Below are 18,336 nucleotides of genomic sequence, written 5' to 3' on the forward strand. Positions count from 1 at the left end.
CAGCAGAGCAAAACAACGAATAAAAGGTGCACTCTCTTCTCTGTCGCCGGATTCTGGCGAGACGGACCTGCAGCAGGGCTTCACCGGGTGGTTCAGTCGTGGTAGGGGTCCTCTTCTTCCAGTTCCTCGTTGGTTCTTTCGTTCCAGTGGCGACTCTGCTCTTCCAATCCCAGAGACCTGCTTTTTATGCAGTTTTCCCCCATTCATACAGCCTGGCTGTCAATCACACAGCAGGGTGGCTGGCCTGGCAAGGCCAGTCCCCTTAGCCAATCAGACAAGAGTGCGACTTGGGTTAGCAAGGGAACCCATGGCAGGGGTCCGAAGATCCCTCCCTCACATCCTGCCTACCTAGACTATCGGGCGTCTTAAGGAGGGCTTCTGTCCAGAAGCCCGCAAAAAGACAGCGAACAAAGGAGTCATCCCTGGTTTGGCGCACAGAGAGAAACACGAGAAAGACTTTAACAAAAAGAAATAGCGAATAAACCCAGCAGGAACCAAAATAAAATGCATTTGGTCAAGCGGGTTTATGTTTGAGGCTAATATAATAGCCTAAAACATTGCCACGTTTATATAAGATAATCGCAGTAGAAAAGTTAGGGTAGATACCACTGCCACCAGCCAAGTCTTAATGTTACGGGAGCGAAACAAGGCTCCAAGAGGCACAGACAAAACAGGATAAGAGTTAACCCTTTCTAATACTCCATGTAAGATGGGGTGTACTGGGTCTGTGGTTTAAAGTGACTATATAAAGTTAATGGCAACTTTACCTGTTTCTGGGGGACAGTAGTCAGCCCCAGAAAAATTGAGTCAGTGGGAAGTCTCAAAGAGAACCCTTTGTCACTGCACTGAAGGTGCTGTGTAACACACACAAAAAGTGGTGCACATGGAGTTGGTGAAGCTCCAGTGCCCAAGATCACACAGAAAGTAGAAATACACATAGCAAAACACATGTAAGAGTGGGAAAAAAAGGCTCACACTCTTACCAGGTGGAAAAAAATCCTAGAAATCCAGCAAAGCTGCTGAGGGACTCATTAGGTAAGGGAAATCAATCATTTATGAGAATTCTTCCTAACAGAAGGTAAGTGTGCACCGGCTCGTCCCCTAACCCCCATGTCCCATCCCTCCCCCATATCTACCTAATTACCTTGCCATGCCCTTGTCCCTCACCGGTCAATGTTCCCGGCACATCCCTGTCATGGCAATGGCTGCCATGGAAATGGAGAAGGTACTATGTGTAGTTCTTCCTAGTCCATGATGGACATCTTGGTTTTTAGTTTTTTCAAGTTGAGAAACAGCACTCTGTTTCTCAACTTGAAAAAAAAAATATTAGCATCCTCGTACAACATGCCGGGATGCCGATAGCAATAAACCCCCCATCTCCCAGGGGCGTGGGGAGGCTTTGCTGGAATAGGTAAAACCTTGCTTTGCTCAGGCTTGTAACTAGCCCCGGCATTACCTGACCCGGTAAACCCCTGCCTGTCAAGGTTAATTACTTGAGTAAACAAATGTGTTCATCCATTTTTGTTTTTACGTATTCACTGATCATGCATTGGAAAGGGGACTCTATTCTCCAGGTTACAATTGTACCAAAAATCCATAAACCATTCATAAATCTACCATTCATCATCAATAGTATTGGATCTCTATCGGAACATATATCAGAATACATAGACCACCAACTACAACCATTAGCAGCCTCACTATCCGTCTTCGTCCGAGATACCAAACATATCATCCAGCAACTAGAACATTTACACTGGGAACCTAACTACTGGCTAGTTACCATGGACGTCTCTTTATTGTACACAAGTATTCTTCATGATAAAGGCTTACAGACTACGGAATACTTTTTGAAGACCAGATCCATCGCATACAATGACCACAACCACATGATCTTGGAAATGCTTTACTTTATCCTCAATAATAACATTTGTTTTCAACAAACAACTGTTCGAGGGGATTGGGTCCTCCGACGTATTTCATATCTATGACATGTAATCACCACAGCTGTGCTGCTTCAGAAACTTTTTCCTGCGTCGATGCGCCGTCGTCGAGGACCTCCTCCGATGTCCGACGTCATCCGATGTGATAAGTAGGACGCACGCCGCCCGTAGCCTCATTTCTGTTTTTTCCGCGAACGTGTTGCTTCGTGAATCTCGGTTAACGCCTCGACTCTTTGGAGTTCTGTTCTTCTCGGTTCTTCGAACCTGTTCGTTTTTGTGAAAATCCTTTGTGTGAAGATGTCTTCTACTTCGTCTTCGACCCCACGTCCGGGCTTCAAGAAGTGCGGGGAGTGTGGGTCCAAGATGTCGGTGACGGACTCGCACGACGCCTGCCTCTGGTGCCTCGGGGAGGCCCACGCCACGGATGACTGTATCGACTGCCAGTCGCTCACGTCCAAAGCCTTACGCGAACGTAAGAAGAAGTTGTCGGTAGGTCGGGTGTCCAAGCCCCAGAAGTCGAAGTCTGCGGGGCTTTCGACGGATGATTCGAGAGGTGACTCTCCGTGTCATCGTCGGAAGTCTCGTGGGTCTCCTTCTAGGAGTCGGTCCCGCCACTCCTCAGCCTCTTCGAGGCATTCTCGGAAGCGCCGACACCGGTCGTCTTCCAGGTCCTCTTCGGAGGACTTTGCCCGGCACGTCGCTTACCCCACCAGCCGTGCGACGCCGGAGGAATGGGCTTTCTTCGGGAAGAAAATGCTGGCGACTCTCGAGTCGCAGGGTACTAAGCCGTCCGCGCCCCCGAGTGGGGTCGGTCGTGGGAGGTCGAGAAACACCGCTCGCAAGAGTGGTCGGCACGAGTCACGGGAGAGGTCCCGTTCGAACAAGGAGACTCGTTCTCGACGTACCCGTTCCAGGTCCCGGTCCTCGACGCGTTCGAGACCGTGTGCACCTGTGAGGTCTTCGAGGAAGACATCGACATCTGAGGCGTCGATGGCGTTGACAGGCTTTCTCGAGGCTCCGAGGAAGTCGTCGACGCTCAGGTCATCGAAGGACACGCTCGGGGCTCCGGCTTCGAGGGCTGTGTCGATGCTGCCGGCGCTACATCTGACTTCGACGCCGATCCTCTCGGCGCCGATGCTTGTTCTCTCGACGCCGGCGCCAATTCGCTCGACGGCATCAACGCCTTTCGTGTCGGAGGTACCCTGTGGCACAGGGGAACCCCCTAGGAAGGCTCTGGTTAAGAGCAAGCACTCTCGGGTGCCTTCATTTCGCCACCTGGAATATATTTCAGAGGCGGATGAGGATTCTGATGGTCTGGTTCCTAGTCAGGTTCCAGATTAAATTTTCTCGGGCCATAGTCAGTTTGACGATTTGAGGCAGTCACTGCATGATGCCAGTGGACTGGACACCTCTCCGGAGGTGGAGTTTTGTAGGCCTGAGTCTGGCTCTCATGCCGATTCCTCGTACCAGCGCCTTATGGCTAGGGTTTCTGAGTACTTGGGATGGTCTGCTCCCCCAGGGGAGTTTGTGCAGGATGATCTAACGGACATCCTTGATGTTGGTCCCCCAACTGACCCGGTACTGCCGTTCCATATGGCTTTACATAGAAGGGTGGCGGCGGCTTGGACTGCTCCGGAGAGTCTCCCGGCAGTGGGCAGGTCCTTGTCGCGAAAATACCGTCCAGCCAGTAGCGACCCCTGCTACTTGACCAGGCACCCCACTCCGGAGAGTTTGGTGGTACAGGCGGCCACGGCCCCGGCAAAGCAGGTGTCGTACCCTACCATCCCTCCTGATAGGGACGACAAACGTTTTGATGGCTGGGCGAAGAAAGTGTTTTCTTCTGGTGGTATGGCGCTTCAGGCGGCCAACTCCATTTGTGCCTTGTCTCGTTTCACACACACTCTGTGGAACTGTGTTGCGTTAGCGGCTGAACATATTCCCGAAGGGGACGAACGGGATGGTTTCCTTGCTATGTCCAGGATGGTAAGGATGCCATGTGTGAGTCCGTTCAGTCGGGTTTGGACTTAGCTGAATGCGTCAGTAGGTCCATGGCGGCGAGCACCGTGATACGCAGGTTTGCGTGGTTGCGGAAGTCTGGGTTTGCTCCTGATGTGCAGTCCCGGCTCCTCAACATGCCCTTTGACGGTGAACATCTTTTTGGCAGCAAGGCTGACGAGAGCCTTGAGAGGTTGCAGACCTCAAAAGCTGCAGCGAAGTCGTTGGGCGCTGCAGGTCGCCAACCTCCGCCTTTTCGTCCTAGGGGACAGCAGTGGAGGGGTGGTTCCTTTCGCTATTACTCGTCCTTCAGTAAAGCGAGAGGAGCTGGCAGTCAAAGAGGCCAACGCAGGGGTACCAGAGGTGGACGACAGGGTACCCGTGGTGCCAAGGCCGCTCGGGCAGTTGCCTCTTTGCCCTCAGGTAACGCTGCAGCCGCTCGCACTCAGTCATGAGGCCATGTCCCATGGTTCGCCGGTTGGGGGAAGGCTGGCGCAGCATCTTGTAGAGTGGCAAGCCATTACTTCAGATGTGTGGGTTCTAGAGATCATAACCCACGGCTACTGTCTTCCCTTTCGGCACAGGCCTCGCGACAATCCACCGGGGAACCTCTCTTGGCAGAGTCCGGATCCGCTCCTTGCGCAGGAAATTCAAGCCCTGCTGGAGAAAGGTGCCATAGAACTGGTGCCTGTAGCGGAGAGGAACAAGGGATGGTATTTCCCCTTATTTTTTGATTTCGAAGAAAGACGGGGGATTGAGACCCATCATGGACTTGCGCGGTTTGAACAAACTCCTCAGGAAGGACAAGTTCAAGATGGTTACTCTCCCTCAAGTCCTCCAGGCTCTTCAGCTTCAGGACTGGTTGGTGTCACTCGACCTCAAGGATGCTTACTTCCATGTGCCGATCCATCCCAAGCACAAGTACCTGAGGTTCGCGGTTGGCGACTCGCACTTTCAGTTTCGGGTCCTGCTGTTCGGATTGACCTCCGCCCTGAGGGTTTTCACCAAGCTCATGGTGGTGGTGGCAGCTCATCTCAGGCAAGGGGGGATTCACGTCTAGCCCTATCTGGACGATTGGTTGATCAGGGGGAGCTCTCCCGAGCAAGTCCTGGATCATCTGTCTGTCACCTGCCACTCCCTTCACAGGCTGGGCTTCTCCCTCAATTTAAAGAAGTCCCATTTGACGCCAACACAGCGGCTCCAGTACATCGGAGCAGTGCTCGACACTTCCCTGGGCAGTGTTTTCCTCCCCAGGTGAGGGCTCTTCACATTCAGCAGATGGTGCACAAGTTTCAGCATGCCCAGACGCTCCCAGCGTTCGAGTTCTTGAGGTTGCTCGGCCTCATGGCATCCTGCATTCTTCTGGTGCCAGAGGCTCGCCTGCGGATGAGATCTTTGCAGTGGGCACTCAAGATGCAATGGTCGCAGTCCTCCGGCAGGATGTCGGACCCGGTTCAAGTGCCGCCCTCGGTCGCCCGGGACCTTCTGTGGTGGGCCGTCGAAGGCAACTTGATGAAGGGGGCTCCATTTTGGCTTCCCTGGCCGGAGGTGACGATTGTGACGGATGCATCCCTCACGGGATGGGGAGCTCATGCCAACGGGCTGACAGTCAGCGGTCGTTGGTCTCCGTCGGAGTCCAGACTCCATATCAATCTGTTGGAGCTGAGGGCCGTCAGGCTAGCCCTGAAGGCTTTTCTGCCGACTGTGCGAGGAAAGAGTGTCCTGATCCTGACGGACAACACAGTGGCCATGCACTACCTCAACAAAAAGGGGAGGGGGGTTGCAGGGTCACTTCCTCTGTGCAGGGAGGCGATGCAGCTCAAGTTCTGGGCCATTCAGCAGGAATTTTAGATCTCGGCAGTTCATCTGGCCGGAGACGAAAACGTGACGGCGGACGCTCTGAGCAGGCAGAGCGCGATCTCTCACGAGTGGGAGTTGGCTCAGGAGATTCTCCTGGAGATCTTCGCCCTTTGGAGGACCCCTCAAGTTGATCTCTTCACCTCCAGTGTCAACCGGAAGTGCGAAAGGTTTTGCTTGCGGGAATTTCCTCCAAAAGGAGCCTTAGGAGACGCGTTCGTGGTGGAGTGGTCATTCCCGCTGCTGTACGCGTTTCCTCCAATCCCAGTCATCACGCAAGTGCTGCAGAGGTTACGGAAGTTCGGTTCCCGGATGATCCTCATTGCTCCGGCGTGGGCTCGGAGGACGTGGTACCTGGACCTTCTCGACTTGTCCATCTGCCCTCCACGTCGTCTTCCCTACCGAGACGATCTGCTCTCACGGGAGGGGGGTCAGGTTCTCCATCCAGAGGTCAGATCCCTCAACCTTCACGCTTGGCTTCTGAAAGGTTGGGGTGTAAGGATTGGGACCTCCCTGAAGACGTGATGGAGGTGTTGCTTTCGGCCCGAAGGCCAGCAACAAAGTCTCTGTACCGTTGCCGTTGGCGTAAGTTCTGCGACTGGTGCAGAGTTCAGAATGTGGATCCTTTTGCATGTGACATCCCCATGGTTCTGTCCTTTTTACTTTCTTTGGCCCACAGGGGCTTGCAAGTGGGTACCATTAAAGGTTACCTGGCGGCGCTGTCCATCTTGAAGCGCTCGTCTGAAGAGTGTTCTTACTTTAAAATCCCTTTAATTTCACAGTTTCTGAAAGGGCTCACTAATGTGTTCCCTCAGTCACCTATCCTGGTGCCCGGTTGGGATTTAAACCTTGTTCTTAAGTTTCTTATGGGTGCTCCGTTTGAGCCTTTACATTCTTGCCCTTTGAGGCTGTTAACTCTGAAAACTGTGTTTTTAGTTGCGGTTACTTCCGCTCGCAGAGTGAGTGAGTTACAGGCACTTTCAGTTAAGCCACCCTTCACTGTATTTCACAAGGACAGGGTTGTCCTTGGAGTTCGTCCTTCTTTTCTTCCGAAGGTAGTGACGGAATTTCATTTGGCCCAGAAGGTTGTTCTTCCGGCATTCTATCCTCCTCCGCATCCTGGTAAGGAAGAGGAGAGGCTCCATAGGCTTGATCCTAGGAGAGCTTTAAGATTTTATGTTTCACGCATGTCCCGGGTCAGAGTGGACGATCAACTCTTTATTGGTTACGCTGGAAAGCGTTTGGGGCAAGCTGTGACGAAACAGACTTTGTCTCGCTGGATTATTTTGGCCATCTCGGAGTGTTACTGCTTTGCGGGTAAGGACCCACCGGCTGGCTTGCGGGCCCATTCTACCAGGGGTATGGCTGCATCTACTGCCCTGCAGAGGGGTGTTCCTATTCGCAACATCTGTGATGCAGCCACCTGGGCTTCAGTACATACATTTGTACGTCACTATTCCCTCGATTCCGTCCGAGGACAGGATCTGGCCTTTGGCAAGGCGTTCCTTTGCTCTGCTATTTGATTGGCTATTCTAAATTTTGATTCTAAATTCTTTCCCTCCTCCTTGCTCTGGTACTGCTTTGGGAGACTGTCATAGATATGGAATACGTCGGAGGACCCAATCCCCTCGAAGAACAAGTTACTTTCTTACCTGGTAACGTTCTTTCGATGGGATGGTCCGACGACGTATTCCATATCGCTCCCGCCCTGCCTTCCCCGCTGCAGAATTTCTTACATTCCGCAAGGCTTTGTGTCTCACTGGCAGTTGACTAATGTCACAAGTTCTGGGGGAAAAAAACTACAACTGAGGCTACGGGCGTCGTGCGTCCTACTTATCACATCGGATGACGTCGTCGGAGGAGGTCCTCGACAACGGCGCATCGACGTCATCGACGCAGACGCCGAAAAAAGTTTCCGAAGCAGCACAGCTGTGGTGATTACATGTCATAGATATGGAATACGTCGTCGGACCATCCCATCGAAAGAACGTTACCAGGTAAGAAAGTAACTTGCTCTTTCGACAAATTCAAGGCACCGCCATGGGTGCCAAGTTCGCCCCATCGTATGCCAATTTATACATCGGGCACTATGAGCTTGAACACGCATGGCGGCACCCATCATTCACAATCAATAATAATGTCATCTTTTGGGCTAGGTACATCGATGATATCATCCTAATCTGGAATGGCAGTCAACAAGAACTCCACAACTGCTTCACATATCTGAATACAAATTCCTATAATCTCAAACTGACAATGCAAAGCAGTCATACATCTATTAACTTTTTGGACATCAATCTCTACCTAAATAATGATATGATCTTCACCACACTATCAGCCTGATTAATGGAATTATTTGCGTGAAAAAATCCTTGTTTGAAGTATGGGGATTTTTGGGCAGAAAGGTGCGCAAATCTGCGTTTTTCACGCAAATAATTCCATGAATCAGGCAGTATACATCAAACCGACTGAAGTGAATAGCATCTTGCATGCGACAAGTAATCATCCTACACATGTCATCAACAATATCCCCTTCGGCGAAATTCTCAGGATCAAACGCAACTGCACAACATCAGCCAATTTTGAAACACATGCACGCCAAATGATGAAATATTTCCACTCAAGAGGATATAGCCCTTCTTTGATCACAAAGAGCTATCTCAAAACAACTGGTAGAACAAGAGAGCAACTACTACAAGATAAAAGACCACAACCTGTCACAGCCAACCAACGCAAAACCAGATTATTACGATTTACAGTACAGATAACCGCATCATCAGAAAAATCCTACTGAAAAACTGGGACATATTAAAAATAGACAATGACCTGCATTCAGTATTGGATGAACCCCCAACCATAACTTTTCGCAAATCTAAGAGTCTTAGGGACAAACTGAGTCTGTCTCATTTCCAATACAAACAATCTGAACCAACGCAATCTAAATCAATGTGGTTACAAGCCCCTCTAAGGGGAATTACAAGTGTGGTCAATGCCAGGTATGCCAATACTCAGAGAATGCCAATAAAGCTATCACAATGCCCAACGGCACCACTCTTGGTGTAAAACAATGGATAAATTGCAACAGTACCCATGTAATTTACGTTATCAATTGTGTTTGTGAGCTCATGTACATAGGAAGCACGACTAGACAACTTAAAAAAAGAATTGAAGAGCATATACAAGCCATAATCAATGGAGACATAAGATCACCATTATCAATGCATTTCCAAACAAATCATACCCAGGACCACCTGAAAGCACTAAGATTCTTTGGAATAGAAAAAATCAACATTCCACCAAGAGGCGGCAATGTGGACAAAATCTTGTGCAAACAGGAAGCCAAATGGATATGCACTATGGACACATGCCACTCAGGTTTAAATTCAGACCAAGAACTATATCATTTTCAAAAACCTCAAAATCCAGATGGACACATTTAGGGACTCGGGCAAACTATGCATTCTCCTCTTGTTAGATCTATCTGCAGCATTCGACCTTGTCGACCATAACAAACTTTGCTCCACCCTAGCCAAAGACTTCAACTTCTCCACAAACGCCACCATGTGGATTAAATCCTTCCTAGATGGACGAACCTCCAGAGTCTCTATAGGCAAAGAAGCTGCAGACCCTATCCCGGTACCCATTGGAGTACCCCAAGGCTCCTGCCTATCACCAACCCTTTACAACGCCTATACCTATCTTTTCTTCTCTTAGCCATAGACGATATGGGTGTCATCTACACCAATTTTGCAGATCACACCCAGATCCTTATCCCACTCACAGGAAACTGCACCCAAGACACATTGACTATTACCAAGATTTATGCCATCATACAAAACTGAATGGCTCTTAATAGTCTCTGCGATGACCAAACACATCAGCAGCCTCTCATCATCCACTTCTTACACTGCCACACTAATTACCCTCAGCCGACAATTCCTCTCCACCACCAACTCCATTACCCTGTCCAGAGCCCTGATACTCTCAAGACTTGACTATTGCAATGTATTGCTACTAGGTATGTCCATCACTAACCCAATAAAACTCCAATTGATGCAAAAGAAAGTCCTACGGGCCGCACTAGGAATTAGAAAATCTGACCACATCTCTAAGACCAGAAAAGAACACCACTGGCTGCCTGTCGCAGCCAGAGTTATTTTCAAATCCCTATGTATCGCCTTTAAATGTCACCAGGAAAAAGCACCCACCTACCTTAATAAGGCATTAGCAAAAAAAGAATCCACCAGAGCTCTAAGATCCAACAACCTCCTACTTCTTACCACGCCTCGGTACATAAACTCTAGAGCGGGGGCAGCAGCTTCCAATACCTAGCACCCAAACATTGGAACTCCCTTCCACTCAGCATTAAAAAAGAGGAATCCTTTGTGGGATTCAAAAAGGCACTCAAAACCTGGCTATTTAACCAATACGAATAATCTATGCCACCATTGTGTCTGTATATATGCTGCACCGCTTATTTTTTATTTGTTTTATGTCAATACTATTATGACTGTTGCTTGTAACTTCACTGTAATCTTCCACTTAATATTACTCGTAAGCTGTCTGTAACCTCGCCGTGATACCCAAAAGTTTGGGCGTGTAACAAATGTAATAAAATAAAATAAATAAAATACAAATACATTTTCTCTGACAATCATGCACTGATTATGGACTCATTAACAGAATGGGCATATTTAACTGCTTATAGATCGTATCTGTAATTATTGTTTATCGGATGTTTGTTGACTCATATATTCCACATGTCTCTTAGGAATGATTGACTTTTCATCATATTTATGAAATAACCTCACATATCACAGCTCAGCCTCTGACCAAGCTTAAGTACAGCCTAACATACTCCCACCTATAGTCCTTCAATCTGCTTTTAGCAATGTTATAGTGACAGTAGGGGCTCATTTCAACCATAAAAATAATTATTTTGCACATTGACCTTTTTTGTTTAGCCCTGTACAAATGTCATTAAAGGTGTACCTGCACCTACCGCATTCCCATCTAGAAGTTTTAGAATTCACGCGCAGGACCTATTTTTCGTTCTAAAGAGGAGTATTAATAACAGAGGCTCAATATCCCGTTCCAAAATGGTGGATTTATGCCTACGCCATCGTGCACGTTGACACGTTAGAAGACATCCACAATGGCGACCTCACCATTCCAAACAACATGATCCTTAGATAATCTAATCTGCCAAGGTAAGCAAATTTAAAATGCTACTAATTTTGGCAATTCAGCATAGAACGACTACTCAATTGGGATACCATTACCCTTTTTAGATGCTGACATTGCACTGAGGGACATTTTATTCAATATTATTTTTCAGGACCAACTATTGTTTATACCCTATTCTACTTCTCAGCAAGCTTGCCTTGTCCCACAAGCCACATACTACATTGTAAGTACAAATCTTCCCTTAGATACTCAACACTACTGTATGTGATACATTGATACCCACTATTTGGCCCCTACATACCACTTATACCATAACACTCTCTTGTTTTTGACCCACAGGGCCATCATCCACCCAATTAGTCACCCTTACAAAGGAAGCATAATCTGCAGACATATTGTCACGCCTCCTGAAGAACCACCCCCATCAAGGGTGGGGAAACACGTGTTGAGGCACCAAGTGGCACTCGTATCCTCACAGTAAAGCAAGCTATTGAACAACTCTAACAAGACTACAAGAGCCATTATCAGCCACATATTGAGATCACGTTTGTCCATTATCTGCATCGTTTGGAGAAATAAGCAGTAACTGCAGATGTAAAAACTAAAAGGCCAAGGTGATCTAATTCACCATCAGTACACAAGCTTATCAGCACAGCAAATCTAACCTTTACATGGTTACACAATATTGGAATTTTGCAAATTTACTATTGAAGCAAATACATTGATGCCTGTATTTGACTCAAATGTTCTGAATGGAATTTGAAAGCTCAACAGCAAAGCAATTGTAATTTCAGTCCATGTAAAAAGTCTATTTTTGGTTATTATTTTGTTTTTGACTTATGCATTAAATGAAACGTACCTATTTTTCAATCTATGTCTGACAAAATAAAGACATACTATAATTACACTACAACCATCTGAAGACTCTCCTTTGGGATTAGTGCAACCCAGGGCTTGACACACTTTTTTTAGGTTACAATTCAAGCAGTCTTTCAAGCCTTTCAGTAGCACAGACACAGAAGACACCCATCAGCCACCTCATTCACACCATCTGAGATACATATGGAACAGTCATTTAACACTCACCCAACGTGTTCTAAGCTGCATCAAGATTATAGGCCTCAGGCAGGGTTGCAAGCAGCACTGTCAGACCATGAACAGGACGCTGCATACAATCTCATTTCCTAATCAGGCTCGGAGGCATACATGCGGCCATGGCCGCAGTCACTCGCACACTAAGTCCCAACAATTGTCTTCATTTATTTCAGGAATTTATCTCACAATCAGCCATGTGAAAAGGTGTATTCTTTTTGGGTTGCCAGTATATAATTTTGCGCCCTGAAGGCCGATAAGCATGCTGCAGCCAAGTCAATCGCCAGGGATAGCGAGAGTATGCATATTACTCCCATGCCAAGAAAACCGCACTGTCTTCCTAGTGATACTAGAATTTGTTTTAAGGTCGTCTTCCTCCATCATAAGCCGGTGAACGTCATATTTATATCTTAACTTGGCTGACAGGTTTCATATAGCTGTAGAAGATGAGATGTGTTGTTTAGCGTTGCCAATGTTTTCACTTTCCTGCACTCTTTTTATGATGCCCGAATGCCATTACCCGACCTCTAACCCACTTTCCTTTTGCTGACAGCTTAAGATCTTGCTCTGGAAACAGGGTTTCTCTGGCTATTACCTCTGCTTCGGCTGGTTGTTTTTACATGTGCTTTTCCTGTGATTTGTGCTTTTAAAGTTGTATATTTTTGCTTTTTTAACTGTTTCATACAGCACTTTGATGCACCTCATTTCCATGTTTTCTTTTTAGTTATCTCTGTTATGAAATAAAAGTAAAAACCCCAAAACCGTTGTTCCATTTATACACAGAACGTTAAATAAACCTTTCAATTTTAAATCTAACCATAAACGAAATAGACTTCAAATGTTGTCAATGCTTTTGTATGTTATTAACCTCTGAAATCCATGGTACTTCTTTGTTTTAGGAACTGGGAAACTGGGTTTCTCTTTTGTAAGAATCACAGCTCTTACGGTCTCCTGTAACCGATTATGGGTTGGGACAGGAAATGGTGTCATCATCTCCATTCCATTAACAGAAAGTAAGTATAATTGCAATCAATGACTTAAAAAAATAATGCTCATACAATTTGCAAACTTAATGAGTAGGCTAGATGAGTATGTTGGCCCTTTTGTTATAAATATGTGTGTTTGTGGGCTCTGTTCTTCACAGAGTTAAACTTTCTTTACCATGTTTTTTTAATGAGCTTGAAGACTTGTATGTTAGATTCTCAGAGCGACCTTAGATTGGACATGGGCCAAGATAAACATTTGTAGAAATCCTGTGCTTTTTCATTTTGTATTTCATGGTAATATTGTGACAACTATAACCATTTGTTTTTTTCATGCTGTGTTTAGGTACAGTCAGTATTTACAAAACAATAATCTCCTTCTCGAATATCTGTGCAAGTTCCCTCTATATTGAATTTATCCCCCATGGGTGAGGCTGTGATGAAAACATTCCAAGTGGTCTGAGACTCTTCCGAAATAGGGTTGTGAACAGTCCGGATAAAATGCACCCTGTCTCCCTCTAGTATCTGTCCTCCCTGTAGTTGCATTTTTCACTGAATTTGTTTTAGGGTGGGCCTGTTGTAAGGGTAGATATATTATTGAATTTTCGGGTAGTGTGTGTGGAGGAGGGTTCGGAGCGGCATGGGAGGTGGGCTTCCCAATTAAAGTGCAGCAAAAAGTGCAGTGAAACTGCCACCATTTCCAGTTCCTCTCCTCCTTGCCATTTTGCATTCCATTTATGACCCCAAAACATTCCTCACAGTGGTTAACAGTATTTGAATCTTTATCGGTGCTTTCAACAGCAGAGAGTTTCAAAGCTCTTATATTGTTTTGCTTCTGAAAATATACATGGTTTTATGGTAAAACTGTGTAGCCTCGGTTAACCACCTGTCTTAAGTTCTGGCTACAGAGTTTGAGCTCTCAACCAAATGGGGACAGGTGTGTAAGGTGGATAGAGAGTAGCCACATGTTGCTTTACGAACTACATTTCATTCTGTGCTGTTTGTAACATTGATGATTTCTATTTTTGTGAACCCCATTTTTTTTTTGTACTGAAATTGTGACCTATCTGTGTGCCATTTGAGCACGTTCACAATGCATCATGGTGACTACTTTTGGGTTTTTTTGTTATTTAAGTAAAACTCAATCCACATTGGTAAATTCTGGTTGTTTACTTGTTTAAATGTTAACATCTGACCATTGATTTGTACAGTAATGAATGCTTGCATTCACCATGAAAAATTGATTTAGTTCTTTTTTAATACATTTAAAGTCCTTTGAGTAACACATCATACCAAAATATATAAAAATATAAATAAAATGGATGTCCCAAATATATAAAGTGGTGATCGGGCACCACAAAACCTCCCACTTTTAAGAACGCTGGGGACTTTTTACCTTAAGACTGGTCCTTCAGCCCTTTGTCCGCTTGGACTGTGTGCACAGACGCGTGCAGCTGCTGAGACTGCATTTAGCAAAAGATTTTGTTGTCCCTATTGGCCTGACCTGCCACATTGCTGAGAATGTGACAGCTTTAAGGTTTAGAATTAATCTTGAACTCTGCCATAGCTCATGGTAAGCAACCATATAGATCAAAGTTCTTCAGCCTGCCAATCCATTACCGTAAAGTGAAAGACGATATGCAAGTGAGTTCCACGCAAACTGCTTTGTCACATCCCTTCTGCATGAGACCTCAAGCAACCACATAGATGTTATGGTCTCATTGGGCACCATAAGTGTAGTGTAGTTTGGGTTTCAGACCAGAGAGTTTGCTCATGACTCCAAGGAATCAACACTGTCACTGATTCAGGTACCCTTCCCCATTAGCTCCTACGCTCCAGAACAGTGGGAGGAATTCTGGCTTGAGATGCCTGGTATCTTAAGGGTCTGCAGTGCCTTCCGAGGCTGGTGGAGGACCCACTCAGCCTGCCAGTGCATGTCTTTGAGCTTCGTCTAAGACTTAGTTAAGAAGGTTACCACTCCTCTGCATCATATGGTGTCACCTTCCTACATAGCAGACCCACTTCCTTAGCATTCGCTTCAACGCCATTGCATACAGTTTATTCTCAGGAAGAGCAGGCAAGCCTGACATTTGCCCCTGCCTCTCTATCTGAATCTGAATGTCTGTCTAGATTTAGAATGGGGAAGGTAGCCCTGTCTATTTTTGGATTGAGTCCACCCAGGAAGTAGACCTTGGTAATTTGTAGTGGGAAACTATGAGCAAGATGTGGTCTTGGTCATATTGGCTTTGTTATGCGTGTGGCATTGACAGCTGTACATAACTTTACTTCATGCAGGCTACTCCTTATGGCTTAACAGAGGGCAGCATGCCTTTTCAGAAACCGCTTGCTAAAGCAGTTGAATCTCTGAATCCCTGCACTCTCAATTCTGGCATGACATAACAGACATTTTGGAATACGTCACTTCTTATGGAAGCTCTGTTTGAGCCCCTTGATTCTGGTTTAAGATCACTCACCCTTAAGTAGATTTTCTTGGTCACCATTACTTCTGCTATACTGGTTTGAGCTCCAGGCATTGCCAGTTAAACCTTCCTACTTGCTTTTATCCAAGGATGTGACGTTGAGAGTGAGCCCTTCCTCCCGAAAGTGTTCTGATTTCCATCCCTCTAAAAAGATCCAATTTTCAATGAATTGCATTCTCCCACAGATTCGTCGTCTTGATAAACAGCAGTCCAGCGTCAGCTGATCGGAACATCTCGAAAGGGGCCATACGGCCTCATTGCGAGTGAGGCGGTAATTTGGCGGTAAATCCGCCAAAGAATCGCCCTAGCTAATTACTGTCACTGCCACTTGGTCAGGCAGGAATTCCGCCTGAATACTGGTGGTGGTAGCAGTGTAATTCTGCATTTATTTTGGGTCCAATAAACCCAATGGGGCTTTTTTAAATGCTAAATGTTAAATGTTAAAGGTATTTGTACCGCGCACCGTCACCAACGGAATTGGTCCCCAGGTGCTCAGGCGGATCTGTAGACGATAAAGGTGGGATGGGTTAGTAAGGTGAAGAACGGAGTAGGATAGTGAGAGGAGTGGTGTTCTGTTGGCAGCTTCAACTCAGTATACACCGGGTGCTGAGCTTTGGTGCGGGTATCGGATCGGAGTCAGTCCGCGTGTGCTGTTGTTCCGGCTTATGTGTTGTTGCAGTGTTGTGAAGTGCGTGCGGCTTGTTGTGCGAGAGATGGTTGTGTGAGTTTTTTGAGTGAGATAAGTATACAGAGTTTGAGCTTATATTGGTTAGTGGGTTACCTGACCTTTACCATGCTAACATTCATAGTTCTGTCTGAGTGTGGCACCTGTTGGCCCTCACATTCCCATCTAGACGTGGCGCAGGCCAATGTTTAGGACTCCATCCAGGTGTGGTCATGCCAACCCTCACACCCCCATCCAGATGTGGCGCAGGCTAGTGTCTAGAGACCCGTCCAGGTGTGGGCATGCTAACATTCACAACTCCATCTGAGCGCCACACAGGCTAGTGTTCACAACTCTAGGTGTGGCACTTGTTAGCATTCACTTTTTTCCTAGGCGCGGGCATGTTATACTTCAATCGATCCTATCCAGATGCGACGCAGGCCAACGTCTAGCTAGATGCGTCTGCCGGTCTGGATATGTTCGTCCGGTACGTACGAGTGGGAGTGTCACTTGGGGCTTTCGTATTGGGTCTAGGTATGTGGTCAGTCTCTGCAGCCTTCCTTTGTGGCTATTTTCCATGATGTCTTATGCTCTGTCGAATGGTTGGTTCTTTGGTTTGAGTGTTTGTCCAATTTGAGAGCGGTCGAGGTTGGGGTTATTTTCGTCATTGTTTTAATGTCTGGGCATTCTAGTGCGTCTCCGTTGTGGTTACGTTTTGAAGAGCCATGATTTGAGGAGTTTCCTGAATGCTAGGTGGATTGTTGTATTCCGTATATTCTTAGGTAGGTCATTCCAGGTTTTGGGTGCCTGGTGAGAGAAAGACGATCCTCCAAGTTTTTTTCTGTTGTAGGGTTTTGGTTCCAGGCGTATGTCGGTGCTTGATCTTAGTGTTCTTGTCGGTTGGTGTAGGCGTAGTTTGTCGCTTAGGAATTCTGCACCTTGTTTGTGTATTGCTCTGTGCGTGATGCACATGGCCTTGAACTTTATTTGTTGTTTCAGTGGTAGCCAGTGTAGTATTTAGCAGAATTACAGCAGCAGAATTTCCGCCACAATAATTCCGCCGATTTATGGGCAGTGAGTGTGAGGCAAATCCCCCACTCCAGGCCCAAACACATAATTTGCCAACTTTATCATTTATCGCCACACTCAAAACGAGGCTGATGGTGTTTTGACCCCCTCGTGTTCAGTCATGCCACTCCTCGACTCCGGACGTGATGTCGATCGTCATACTTAAATAATGCACTTGGCTCCCTTTTTTCTGCATGCTCAGCAGGCTGCTCTGAACACAGCTCAATCTTTTCTATTTGTTTCCAAATTCGGTTATCCTTACCGTGCAAGAATGTCAGAACCTAAAACGCCTGGTTTCAAGCGCTGCAGGGTCTGTAACTCCGAAATCGACATCACAGAACCTTACCAATGTGTGTGGTGTCTCGTCGTCGGAAATGACAGAGAGGAATGAGTTCCTTTCTAGCAATGAACCCGAAGGCGGTGAAGGAATGCTCGGCTAATCAGGCTCTTGACAGACCCCTTTTGAAATCACTGGCTAAGTCTGTCACAAAATCGTCTGGACCTGACACCGAAGGGACAACCCTCGAGAATAAAAAGGAGGGCATGCGCCATAAGAAATCCAAGAAGTGAATCCCCCCACTCTTACTTGTTAAATAAGAAGTAGCGCAAGCACAGGTATGACTCCAGTTCGTCAGAGGACAGGGGTCATTTGTTCCCTGCAAAGGGGGCTTCAAGGGAGGAGTGAGAAGAGTTTAAGAAAGAAATGATGCAGGTTTTCAGGAAGGCCGCGGCTGGTAGGGCTTCTGCCACGATGCCGTTGGCGAAGTCTGCTCAAACCGCTCCCCGGTTCGTCCGGCAGAAAGGTATCCAAGGGATGTACAACGTCCTTTAGCTTGACCTTGGGAAAGAAACCTACATCGATACCTGACCCACTATTGATGCTCCTCTCAGGTCATCCTGAGATCCCACATTTGTCTGAATTAACACGGGACCGAGGCTACCTGCCTGAGTCATGGACAGATTTCTTTGACTCTATGCAGAAGATTTATGGGGAACCAATCCCTTTTGAGATGGAGCCGCTAGTCAGCACAGCCATGGACCCATTTCCCGATTTTATGGTTGACCAA

At 46.7% G+C, this 18,336-nt stretch overlaps 1 protein-coding gene across 1 annotated transcript in view; it reads left to right on the plus strand.

The window, feature by feature from the left end:
• The window catches only part of SPAG9 (sperm associated antigen 9), a 2,727,931-nt gene that overhangs the window by 2,378,742 nt on the left and 330,853 nt on the right, over positions 1-18,336 (plus strand). Inside the window, exon 26 of the mRNA XM_069654919.1 lies at positions 12,974-13,087. Within this exon, the coding sequence (XP_069511020.1) occupies positions 12,974-13,087 (114 nt within the window). The remainder of the gene's footprint in view (positions 1-12,973; positions 13,088-18,336) is intronic.

This window comes from Ambystoma mexicanum, chromosome 3q, assembly GCF_040938575.1.
Source record: "Ambystoma mexicanum isolate Mex_15411 chromosome 3q, UKY_AmexF1_1, whole genome shotgun sequence".
Lineage (NCBI taxonomy): Eukaryota > Metazoa > Chordata > Amphibia > Caudata > Ambystomatidae > Ambystoma > Ambystoma mexicanum.